This window comes from Chlorocebus sabaeus, chromosome 1, assembly GCF_047675955.1.
Source record: "Chlorocebus sabaeus isolate Y175 chromosome 1, mChlSab1.0.hap1, whole genome shotgun sequence".
NCBI lineage: Eukaryota > Metazoa > Chordata > Mammalia > Primates > Cercopithecidae > Chlorocebus > Chlorocebus sabaeus.
The window spans coordinates 120,615,856-120,629,108 of NC_132904.1; the positions used below are offsets into that span (position 1 = coordinate 120,615,856).

At 40.3% G+C, this 13,253-nt stretch overlaps 1 protein-coding gene across 6 annotated transcripts in view; it reads right to left on the bottom strand.

Annotated features, from left to right (window-relative positions):
• Positions 1 to 2,677: 2,677 nt before the first annotated feature.
• MSANTD2 (Myb/SANT DNA binding domain containing 2) overlaps positions 2,678 to 13,253 on the bottom strand; it is a 33,803-nt gene continuing 23,227 nt past the window's right edge. For 2 of the 6 annotated variants that reach the window (XM_008021344.3, XM_038005042.2), the window contains exons 2-4: positions 10,931 to 11,186; positions 9,202 to 9,262; positions 2,678 to 4,213 (exon numbers count right to left, since the gene is read on the bottom strand). In XM_008021344.3, coding sequence (XP_008019535.3) covers positions 3,361 to 4,213; positions 9,202 to 9,262; positions 10,931 to 11,186 — 1,170 coding nt within the window. In that variant the 3' untranslated portion in view covers positions 2,678 to 3,360. Of the gene's footprint in view, positions 4,214 to 9,201; positions 9,263 to 10,930; positions 11,187 to 11,723; positions 11,764 to 13,253 lie in introns of those variants that run through there. The other 4 variants (XM_073021950.1, XM_038005044.2, XM_008021345.3 and 1 more) reach the window with 4 other exon arrangements.

Genomic DNA, 13,253 nt, shown 5'->3' on the forward strand with positions numbered 1-13,253 from the left:
CAGTCTCACACGCTTGTGTAGGGAGCTACAAACTTGGACTTGGCCAAGCAGATTGTGTGGTGGGGTTGGGGGCTGTTGTTTGGTTTTCCTATTCCATCACACTCAAATGTTTCTTGGCTTTAGTCTGCATTGCAAACCATCTCTTGTAAACACCCCTCCTTTGTTTCCAGACAAGTCACCCCAAATAAGTAACTCCTTCCAAGAGAGGAAGTACAAAGTCTTTTGGTTCTAACCTAGAAACACCAAGTATCTAATCACACAGGCTGTGCTTATCCTGATCAAGCGCCACATAAGGTGTAGCCTCAACATTCATTCCCTGTAGCTAACTTTTCCTTCAGAATCCAGATCCCAAATGACTTCTGACATGGGAAGTAAAGCTGCAACCAATGATTTGTAGTCAGTGAATGTCTCCATGCGACACAGGGGCAGTCTTTTCAAGATTCTTTGACCCTAGAGAATTGTCCTCACTATCTCCTGTCTCCTATTTCAGCAATTTCTTTCCTCTGACCCTGACGCAGTCAAGTAGTAGAAGTTAGCAGAGTAGCTCCATTACTTTGTGAAAGTTTTGGCCAAGATTCATTTTAGGGTGGACTGCTCTCCACCCTGGTGTAAATGACACAGATGATCTATGTGTGACCTGGGAACTGCTTACATAAACATGTGTGCAAGAGCTAAGTTCACAGTTTCATCTGTTAGAGACTTGCAGGTCATTAGTGTTTCTTCCAATCACATCTCATCTTAGATTTCAAAAGTAATTCCTAATATTTACCTTTACATTTGAATATACTTTCTCTGTCCCCCTTGAATCAGTTATAAAGCTTCATTAAGGTCTAAATAGTACATTTTTTATTTTTGGCAATGCTCATAGTTATCTGACATCCTGCTATCTTCTTTTCTAGACTGTTCTGGCCAAAGAGACTGGAGATCCAGTATCAGCAAGGTACTTGCTTGGTAAACCTCCATTTCCCAATGCTCATCTTTGTCCTCTACCCCCCACCCATCCCAAGGCAAATGGTGAAAACATCTATTGGATCCAGCCTTTGCTATCTTCTCCATGCCGCTCGTAGTGGGTCTAGCAATGTCCCATTCTCGGTAATGTTCAGTAGGTCTAAAACATCCTTGCGAAATGTTCCCCAAGTGTTCTGCCCTAGCTAAGCAACTAACAACAATGGGAAGACGCAGAAAAAAAATGCATAGAGCATAATGTTAGTTTTGGGGCTGGTCAGTGGCAACATTTTAGAGATGCCATGAAGTATTCCTGGTAATAATGCTTGTTCCTACAGCATTTAGCACTGAATACTATGAGATTATGGCTAAAAGATGGTCAAGACTGCCTCAGCCTTTAGGATCAGAATTCTAAGTTCCAAAGAAGAGCAAACTCAGGAGGATTTCCTCAGGCCTCTGCCTATAGATGCTGCCTGGGGAGACAGGTGCTACACTCAAAACATTCTCAAGATATTTATATTCTCCCTGAACTAGTACCCAACTCCATAACCCCAGACTCAAATATTTAACAGAAATAAAAGCCATCTCATTGATTATAAGCTCTCTAGTTATTACAAAGATAAGCATCAATCAACCAACAGGCATCAGAATGAGAAAATCACTGATCTGAGAACATTCCGGCTACAGGAAAAGAACACTTTTTGTTAATACGCAACTGTATCTTCAGTAGTATAGAAAAACGAGAAGAATGAGAGTTCTTACCTGGATTTGCAGCCCACTTTAAGTAGAGTACCTGAGAGATGCTGGGAAATCATAAAGATAAATAACCAATCCAACAAGTTCCTGCCATGAGACCAAAGTGATCCTTGACTACTCTGTTAGTAAGCGATTCTCAGCCAAGAGTACTAACCTGTAAGTGGAGTGCTGATTGGCCCATTAGAAATATCTGAAAGATCTAAATGTGACAGTTACCTTCCTAATGGACTTATACCTGTCAATTCCCTCTCCTAAAAAAATACTTTTGGGCTGGCCCCACTGGCTCACACCTGCAATCCCAGCACTTTGGGAAGCCAAGGTGGGAGGACTGCTCGAGGACAAAAGTTTGAGACTAGCTCGGTGGAAACATAGCACAATCCCTGTCTCTACCAAAAAAAGAAAAAAAAGAAAAGTGAAAACATTGCTGGTGTGGTGGCACTCGAGAATGTTGTCTCAGCTGCTCAGGAAGCTTTGAGGCAGGAGGATTACTTGAGCCCCGGAGTTCGAGGCTGCAGTGAGCTATGATTGCACTCCTGCACTCCACCCTAGGTGACAGCAAGACCCTGGGTGACAGAGCAAGACCTTATCTAAAAAAAAAAAAAAAAAAAAAAAAAAAGATGTTTCTACTGGATCTTCCTTCCTTTTGAGAGACAGCAAGATTATATCAATTTTCCAGTTGTACTCCTTGAGAGTTGCCCCTGAGTACTGAGTGTAAAAGATGAGGAATGAGTCTTTTACAAATTCATGTACTTAGGGTCAAAAGGATTATCCTAGTCATTTTTAAAAGAATTACAAAATGAGATGTCCAGTGACCTTTGGTACTCTGACAATAATGACATTGGTCAGTGAGGTATAGAGAATGACAGGATGTGAAGATACCCTGCCCTGTTTGTTCTCTTCATTCTTAGCAGTAAAGTCAGAGCACAGCCCCCACTGCCAGTGCGGCCACACTCTGCTACAAAAAGCTCAACTACTACGCCAAGGGGCCAGGAATTACTTTAATTTTTTTTTTTTTTAAAAAGGTTTAAATGGCAACACAACTGTAAAGTTGGTACATCACAGAAACAAAGGTCTTTGCAGGCAACACTGATTGGAAATAGCAAAACACTTGGTTGGTGAAAAAAATGAAACTCTAAATTATATACAATAGTAGCTAAGGGTGATATTGAAAAACAGTCTTTTTAACTGTGAATCAAGATTTAACTTGCCATTATCTATTGCTTATTTATTCAGGGTTGTAAATATTACTTATATAGAGACACAGATGTGTAAAAATGAAACATTGTGAAAAAAATACAATTTTTCAATTTCATATGAAACTCAAAGTATAAGTTTTGTCCAATATGGAATGTACCTACATTTGTTTATATTAGGGCTCTAAAATCCATTTAAAAATTGTTTTTCTGTTTTTAAAAAAGAAATAGCTGACCCACCATGCAAGTTCGCTATATATCTTGCTTGCTCAAAATGAGCATTTTCAGGTGAGGTCTGTTTTTTCTGGCCCAAGTCTACTATGATTCCTTAGAAGTCGTACTGGCCCAACTGAAGAAAGGGTTTCCATGAAGAGTCTGATGGCGGCATCTGGATGAGGGGTGGTCCAGGTAATGGGAAGAGAGTAGAGAAGGAGCTAAGAGCCCAAATCCTTATGAAGGATGACATTCAGTTGTTAAATTTTAAGGGGTATCCAATGGCTTTTTCCAGGCACTCAACTAAAGAGCCTGCAGAAAGAAAATCCCTCTCTACTTCTACAAATTTGATGTAGATGGATTTGGGAGAAACTCCGGGATCCACAATACAGTTCTGAGACAAAAACCCATTAATACCAACCCAATCTTTGCTGAAGGTTTTGGTATTTGCTTGGAAATGTAAAAATAAGCACTGCTGCAGAGTCCTGACCTCAGCAATCCCGAGGTAGCAATAGGTAATTCGGGTGGGTTCTATTTCCACCTGTAATGAGGTTTGTGCTGAAAGGGTTTCCAGGTCAACCCGGCCCTCTTTTCCTGGGTCCAGGGAACGCTGCTCCATGTGTGGTGAGAGGGGCCTCTCAATACATTCTTCATAGCCAATGGCATAAAGGCCTGGGCTTTTAGGAATACCCCCAGGCAATAAATATTGAACAACATTCCCACCAGTTGGTTTGGAGTGGGCAATGGGTATCCAGTCAATTTCCATGTGCAGCTCCAAGCACCTAGCTTCGCTAATAGTGATCTCTAAAAATTTGTAGTAAACATTTTTCCAGTTCATTTTCTGCACTCGGGTCATAATGATCCGTCCTTCAGGCTTCTCAGAGTTGAAGTACTCCCGAAGTCGCTTGCCAAGGGGCACCTGGGAGCTGATCTCAGCATAATGGTAACGGATATCCTCTTTCCAACGGGTGTTATAACCAATTCCAAAAATGGCCAGTTTATTAGAAAGATGGAGCCTTGAAAAGTCTGTCCAGCTCTGAAAAAGTTCCCATTTCAACTGTACCGATTCCAAAATCTGCACAATATTCTGCATGATGTCTCTCTTCCTGGAAAGAGAAATAGAAGTCAAATTCCCTAAGTATCTAGAACAGCAGTGTCAGATAGAACTGTCTGTGATGATGGAAATGTTCTGTATCTGCTCTTCAATGTGGTGGCCACTAGAACATAAAATGTGGCTGAGGTATTACATTTTAAATTATATTTAGTTTAAAATTACATTTAAATAGCCACATGTGACTAGTAGCTACTGTACTGGGCAGTGTAAGTCTAGATAATCAATCTATTAAAATGAAAGAAACACACCCCTAGCAAGTTTCTAAGAATTAATGATAAACTGCTTTCCGTGACTTCTATAGCCTCACTGTATAATCAGAATCCATACCTTAGACTCTAGGATTTCAGAAATCTATGGATCATAACATTTTCAAGTGGCTATTATGTCTACGATGGCCTTTGGACCTAACTACTTACCAAAATAAGGTGAAAAATGCTCTATTTAGAAAAGAAAAGTATCTGGCATCACTTAAAATAATTAACAGCTTAATTTCTAACCTGGAAATTCAGAAAGTCCAATAATGGACTTTGTGTGTGCTGTGGGAAAATATACAACTGATTATGACTAATGACCTTTTGAAAATGACATTTTCTATTTGTCTGAAATTCATTACTAATCCCAAAATTAAAAGAAGTCAGGTTAGCACAGAATTAAGATCTGGTAATTCAGACGGAAAAGGCTCACATTAGGCTTAGATTTCAAGAGAGTAACATTCAAGATAATAAATTGAGACCGTGCTAGAAAACCCTTTATAAAGAGAAGCAAAAGAATTATTTTAATTTTGACTAGTATACTTAACAGAATAAGACAGAAAATGCTGGAATTTTTTTTTTTTTAATTTCATAGACTGCTTAAATCATGTAATTTGTATATATATGAAGCTATATAAAGTTTGTTTCTCAAGTACAGCAAAACTTTGATACTGGAAGATTGGTTTGTTAAATATTAACTTGGAAAGGAACTATTACCCTCCACATCAATTACAGGTTTAACCTACAAAAACACTCAACCACCACACTTACATACAATCACACACAGGCAAGAAAGGGGTGTGTGTGTGCTAATAGGTCCTTGAAAAAAGGCTCTGGAAGGAGCTGGATCCTTGAGACTTTTCCTGTTACATTCTCATACCTTCTAGGGGAGGAGCTTTAGGAACATTCTGGGGAGGCTTCACATGGCCATTCTCAGTCTGTCCTCTCGCTCTCCTTGACTTCCTTTGCAAGATGGCAAAGAATTAATATTTTGTTATCAGCTGCTTCTTGGAGCTAAGACTGCCCTGAATTTACCGTCTATCCTTTAGTTTGTCTTGAAAGCTTTCAAGTATGAGAGTGGTTATCTAGATGAAATCACTACATTCTCAGGGAATTATTCCCCTTCTCAGAGGAGACAAAAGCACTTGGTCACTTTTATGATGTCTGATTGTGGTGCTTATGAGGCTAAGACATAGATCATATTTCTGCATAAGTCGATGCTTTAAAGGAAAATTATCCTTCATAGCTACCATCTTTCCCTGCCCTCCTTTGAAATGTTTTATTGATCTTACAGAGGACTACGCTAAGGAGTTGGGATGGAGAGCAGAGATTTTTGTCTATTATGCTCAGTGAAGTATCCCAATGCCTGACATATAGTAGGCACTTGAGAAACGTGTTGAATAAATGAGCAGACTAGGAGATTAGCTGGGTTCAGCTAATCCCACCTATACCTAAGGAGAAAAAGCAATCCCATGCCCAAATCACGTTATTTTATTCAGCATTCTCATGGCACTAATGCTACAGTCAGACCCTGCAAAGAACCGTTTTAAAGAAACTCTTGGCCTACCCAGACCTTGTTCAGAATCTCTCACCCCGAGAGCTAAAACCTGGAGGAGAGGCAGCCAGGCTGGATACTTCTGCAAAGCCTGTCAGTTTCCTGCCCTGCTGATCTGAGCCTGAAGCTGATTTGGACTCAAGATTCACACCAGCATTTCAAAGCTCTGGAGCACAATGAGAACTAGACTCATTAACTGTTATTTAAACATTTACAATTGTTATTTAAACTTTTAAATTACTCATTGTTATTTAAACAATTCCTGAGAACTGTCTGTTAGATTTCCTGGTTTTTGACGTTCCAATCACCAGAAAAGTTTAAGTGGTTTGAGGCTGGTGACGTGAAATCCATAAAATTTGAGTTCATTCCTAGTTATATCAACTGGGCCTCCCGTGAAGGTCCTGAATGATTATAAGGAAGAGATAGGACACTTTAGTGAAAAACCAGTGACTTTTTTTGGAGAATAAGGGTTTGAAAGTATAGATTTGTAATAACTTTTTTTTTGTTTTTTGGAGATAGGATCTTGCTCTGTCACCCAGGCTGGAATGCACGACTCACCGGAGCCCGGACCTCCCAGACTCAAGTAATCCTCCAGCCTCAGCCTTCTGAGTAGCTGGGACTACAGGCATATGCCACTATACCCAGCTAATTTTAAAAATTTTTGTAGAGATGGGGGTCTAGCTATGTTGCCCAGGCTGGTTTTGAATTCCTGGGCTCAAGCAATCCTCCTGTCTTGGCTGCCCAGGATGCTGGGATTACAGGCATGAGCCACCACTCTTTGCCTTGTAATAACTCACTTTTTTTTTCGAGACAGAGTCTCACTCTGTTATCCAGGCTGGAGTGCAGTGGCACCATCTCGGCTCACTGCAACCTTTGCCTCTTGGGTTCAAGCGATTCTTCTGCCTCAGCCTCACCAGTAGCTGGGATTACAGGTGTGTGCCACCACGCCCAGCTAATTTTTTTTATTTTTTTATTTTTTGAGACAGAATCTGGCACCTCCACGTCCCAGGTTCAAGCAATTCTCTTGCCTCAGCCTCCCAAGTAGCTGGGATTACAGGCAACTGCTACTACGCCTGGCTAATTTTTTATATTTTTAGTAGAGACAGGGTTTCACTATGTTGGCCAGGCGGGTCTTAAACTCCTGACCTCATGATCCGCCTGCACCAGCCTCCCAAAGTGCTGCAATTATTGGCATGAGCCACTGCACCAGGCCTAATTTTTGTATTTTTACTAGAGACAGGGTTTCACCATGTTGGCCAGCTGGTCTCAAACTCCTGACCTCAAGTGATCCACCCACCTCGGCCTCCCAAAGTGCGGCGATTAAAGGCGGGAGCGGGAGCCATCATACCTAACTTATTTTTTCTTACAACAATAATCAGTTTCCCTTCCTTTGGTACACTTTGATGTCACACTCCTAAAAGACAACTACTTCCCAATAAGAAATGGCCTTAAACTTACTGATGTGGGCGATTAGCTTCTTTTTTGAGAAATGAAATAATGGCTACCATTTGGGGGAAAAACTCCTCATCCCTGAACTCTCACCCTCTTCCCAGACATGGAATCAGATGACAACGGGAATTCTTTGATTCCAAAGAGAGACTGAAAAAGAAATGAGCATTTACAAAGGGGAGTTGATAGTGGTGGCTTGCTGAATAAAAACAACTAATGTGGCCGGACACTGGCTCACGCCTGTAATCCCAACACTTTGGGAGGCCGAGGCAGGTGGATTACTTGAGGTCAGGAGCTCGAGATCAACCTGGCCAACATGGCAAAACCCCATCTCTACTAAAAATACAAAAATTAGTTGGGCATGGTGACGCGCCTGTAGTCCCAGCTACTTGGGCTGGAATTACAGGTGCTCGCAGTGAGCCGAGATTGCACCACTGCGCTCCAGCCTGGGTGATGGAGTAAGACTGTCTCAAACAAACAAACAAACAAACAAAAAACAACTAGTGCTTTCTTATTGTGCTGCCTGTCACCTATCACAGTCCTTTTTGCCACTTCTCTGCCATCTCTCAGACATCAAGATCACATGTGTGGGATGAAGCACCCAAGAATAAGTGGGTACTATCAATACTCCAAGGTTAACAGGTGAAAAAAATGAATGGTGTTCCTTACTTTCCCTATAAATTTTCTGTCAGTATATTCCCCTCAGGAATTGTATTTAATCGGGGACACACTTACAGCTATTAAAAAGAACCACAAATATAATGTCACTGGTAATTCCAAGAACTACGATGTCCTTGCACAAAAGATAATGCTAAACTCGGGGAAGATCAAGTTGTGTGGACTAGGGAGGAACCTGTCCCTGGACTTTCTTAGACTTTCCTCTAGCAACTGCTTTCTTCTCCAAATGTATAATAGGTCATCTAAGAGCTTTCTTTTTGATTCCCAAAATACTTCAGGTGTCCCTCTGGTCTGCCTCTCATTTCACCTAACGTCAGATAAACTCAGGTTCCTGTGACTCATCTTTGTGCCTTAATTAAACATCCAGATGTCCACATCCACACACAGGCAAACACCATAAACACGCCTGCTTTCCTGTAACACATTTATTTCTTCTTCTATACAAAATTATCCACATTTTAGCTAATCACTGGAAGAGTTAAGCTAAGATGTGAAAGAATGTATAGACATCTGGCTGGGCGCGGTGGGTGGCTCACGCATGTAATCCCAGCACTTTGGGAGGCTGAGGCGGGCGGATCACCAGCTCAGGAGATTGAAACCATCCTGGCTAACACGTCGAAACTCCGTCTCTACTAAATATACAAAAAATTAGCTGGGCGTGTTGGCAGGCATCCACCAACTACATAGCTGCGTAGTCCCAGCTACGCTGGAGGCTGAGGCAGGAGAATGGCGTGAACCCTGGAGGTGGAGCTTGCAGTGAGCAGAGATTGCACCACTGTGCTCCAGCCTGGGTAACCCAGCGAGACAAAAAAAAAAAAAAAGAAGAATGTATAGACATCACAGTTCTTGGAATTGCCAGTGATGCTATGTTTGCAAAGCTTTCTAATAGCTTTAAGTAAGTCCCTGATTAAATCTAAAGAATGAATAGACATGCCTCCCTGGTGAATGGCCGGAACTTTCATAACATGTCTAAATATTTTCTGATCTTCCCAATGGTCATTAAACTTAGGCAGACACACTTTCTGGAAAGGTGAAGCATCTACTTACTGTGCTTCTTCAGAAGACTCTTGTTTTATTTTTAATGTTCTCTTTGTGACAGGTATTTCATCTGAAAAGCAAATATTTTGAAACAAGTTATGTTTTCCTAAGTGGTGGCATGCATGTATGTAGATAAGTCGCTATGTTTACTGATCATCCCATACTTTCCAAAACCAGGCTTTTATTCTAGTGTCAAACACTGTCCAATATCAGATTTATAAATATAGCTCCTATATAATGAGATGCATACATTCATATGCAAGATCAGAAACCAGCTCGACAAGTATAAAATTCTTCAAGGTCACCAGTGGATTTCCAGCTAGGAGCTTAAAGCTTAATTTCACTGCAGACATGATTTTAAAAGGACAAGAATAAAAATAATTCTGTTCTATTTAGATTTTCTATGTAGGTTTTACAAAGCAATTATTCCCCCAATATCAGGATCAACACATTCTGCATATTGCTTTTTTCCCAAAGGTTTGAGTGACTTAACTCTACGGCAAAACCAGTGTTATGGAATGCCAAAGTAATTTAGACCTTATTACTCCTTTGAAATTAATCGGTAGTGATCGCTTACCATCTACCCCTTTTATTCTTCTAATCGTTAAGCCCATCTCTTATACGCTGTTAGTCTTATAGTTTTATAACCTCTTTCTTCTTTCACTGTCTTCCAATATTTGAGGAATATTTTTAAAACAACATTGCTAAGAAACATATTAGCATTTAGTCCTTTTTCTTTGGAATTAACATTTTTCTATCATCAAGAATTTGGTAAAAAAACAGAGCCCATGGACTTTTATCTAAAGCTCAGGGAGTATGTTTATACTGCCAATCCGACTTACACTTCCTTGGGGGTTGCCTGAGCACCAAGGGCTGGGAGCAAGAACATATCCTTCTAAGTGAGCACTCATTACACAACCTGCTCTTAATGTATAATGGCTGATTGATCAGTACTTCCAAATTATGAAATCAAATTATGAAAATAAAAATTGGAGCATGTAATGCGCAAAGAAACAGAACAACCCCACAACTACATATACACTCTTAGTTAGGCCTTACAAGTTTAGATTTCATGACCAGGAATTTTATTTTCCATTTTTAATGCCTATGACTGTATAAATCATTCCAGCTACTGCTGGAATGGGATCCCTTAAGAAGTGTGAAGGAATATGATCAAACAGTTCAAATATCAGCTCTATTGAAGATAAATGGAAGCTTCCCCTCAATTTTTGTTCAGGCTCAAGTCTGGGAGAAGACCTTTTCCAAATCATAAACAGAAAAGAAAAATGTATTTGGGATAAAGGAAGGAATTCCTAAGAACTACATCTTCAGCAGTTGGGCCAAGAGTCATTATCTTAGCAGTCATCTTAGAACTAGAAGGTACAGGATACTTAGAATTGCATAGGATGTTACCTGTCACGGAGGGTACTTGTATAGCTCAGAATTAGAAATTCTTCTGTGTCTTTGGGAATCTTGCTGGTAAATAACTTGCCAAATGAACAACACCAAGCACCAGTTGGCAGTTTAAGGCTAAACCAAGGATGCCCATATTGCCCCAAATAGACTGGGACATGCAAATTCATAAAAGACATACAAGGCAGAGATGCCCTCTATGCCTCGTGCTGGCCACTATAAGGAACAGTACCGAAGATATTTACAGATAACTAGTACTGGTGCACATACATAAAGGTATATAAATATACACAAATGTAAGTATCATATATGTTGGCTTTCTTACCCAATTCCTGATCTGTTGGATAGCCATGGAGATCCTGACTGTGGTTTCCCCAGTCCTCCTGTGAATAGTCCTCCATAGTGCTGCCATCTGACTCCAGCTCCTGGTACAAGCCACTACTGTTAATAAGTACAGGCTGGCAGGGCTGAGCATCCCATCCTCCCTGACCAAACACCTGTTCCAACTGTTCAAATGTGTAACTGCTCTTTCTTTTCCCAACACCATGTTCTTTCACCCGACTGTAACACCTGCGAAGGGTCTAAGACACAAAGTCTTTTGTTATTCCTTTAAAGCTGTACTTCCTCTTCCAGGTACGGACCACAGATATTAATTACTATTAGACAGACACAGACAGACAAACATAGACACATTGTTACAGGAATGCTAGATTTCAAATTCATTATTATATTAGAAAAAAATACTAATTTAGCATTTACTCAAACATGTTATAATTAAAACAATTATTTTGCAATTAATTATCCATTAAACAACAAGAAACATTACAACATTATTGCATGTACCCCATACACATATTTTTATACCCCCACCCCCATTTAAAAAGAATAAGGGGGGGGGAAAAAAACAAGAAATACCAGCCAGCCAATAGGATGCACACCTGCCACAGAAGAGAGAGAGTTGCTATTGTGCCCAGAATTTGGAAAAAGTGAGGGAAGGGAGGACAGAAAGAAGAATTTCCCAAAGCAAAGAATACCTGACTTACTCTTGATTAAGAAGGAATGAATACGGGGTAAAAATAATTGCCTAAACAAATTAGCTAGTAAAACATATTACTTACATAGTTGTATTCCTTACTAACTCAGTCTTTGTGGAAGCCGCTAAAATTTGAAACAGAGGTCAAATCAATAATGCTACAAATTCCAGGTCTCAAACATCAATGATCAAGAAACAGTACACTAAGACCTACGTCTAAAACTAGACAATCTACTAGTCTATTCTACCAACTCAAGCTGCCAGATAAACAAACCATCAAATGAAGCCAGTGATTTCTTTTTGGGGGGAAGGACAGGGCAGAGGGGTGTTATTTCACTTCCTTTTCTGCCATGTGACACACAGCAAATAAATATCATTATGCAAGTCCACAGATAAAACCTGAATAATTTTATTCTCTTGTACAACCCTTGCATTTTTACCATGGTCTTTATTTCTAACACGTATTTCTGATTATTAGCCCAGTTTCTTGAGTTTAATGGTACATCTTATGCTATCTTATATGGCATTTCAAAAGATAAACCAAGGGCTTAATCCCAGCTTCCAAATTTAGTTAAGTTGCAACCAGTCTCTATCCCATCTCTGCCTCCCTTTGTTCCTTCTAATCTCCCTTCTCATTTACTGAGTTTCACTAAGAATTTTCTTGAAATAAGATCTCTTTTCCCTGGTGGCTACCAAATACTTTCTAACTCAACTGTTCAAAAGTAGTTCACCTCAGACTTAATTTATAGGCATTGCCAGACTAAATTTCTCCTAAATGTGAGATTGCAATCGATAAGCCAATATGTTAATTATTTTCACCAAACTAAAACAACTCTTAATAATCTCTATAGAGCCTCCAAGGAAGTTCAGTCTCTTTATTTATTTATTTTTTGAGACAGCATTTCGCTCTTGTTGCCCAGGCTGGAGTGCAATGGCGCCATCTTGGCTCACCGCAACCTCCACCTTCTGGGTTCAAGCGATTCTCCTGCCTCAGCCTCCCGAGTAGCTGGGATTACAGGCATGAGCCACAATGCCCAGCTAATTTTGTATTTTTAGTAGAGATGGGGTTTCTCCATATTGGTCAGGTTGGTCTCAAACTCCTGACCTCAGGTGATCCACCCGCCTTGGCCTCCCAAAGTGCTGGGATTACAGGCATGAGCCACCACACCTGGCCAGGAAGTTCAGTATCTTTAATTCACAGTTGACAATCTATAAGATACTCTGTCAAGATACTTTAAAAATTTGTCCCTTGAAGCCAGAAATCTAGATGGGTAAAAGGAATAATAAAAGCACAACATGTGTGATGATCTTCGTCACACAAAAACAGAGCAACAATTAAGAGTCTCCCACCCTAAAGCCAGCCGGCCTATCCTCTGCACAAGCACCTGCCTCATTCTCCCTTTCTTGAGATCTCTTCCGGAGCCTCAAATGATGCCTTAGAGAACTGAGGTTTCCAACAATACACTCTGTATTAAAGTGTTTCTTCTTCCTCTTTGTAAAAGACAGTCACAATCACATAAGACAAAACTTTCTAGAACAATATAGGCAAATACGTGTCATGGGCAAACCTTCCAATGGAAGGAGACAAATGCCTGCAGCAGAGCTCATTTGACTT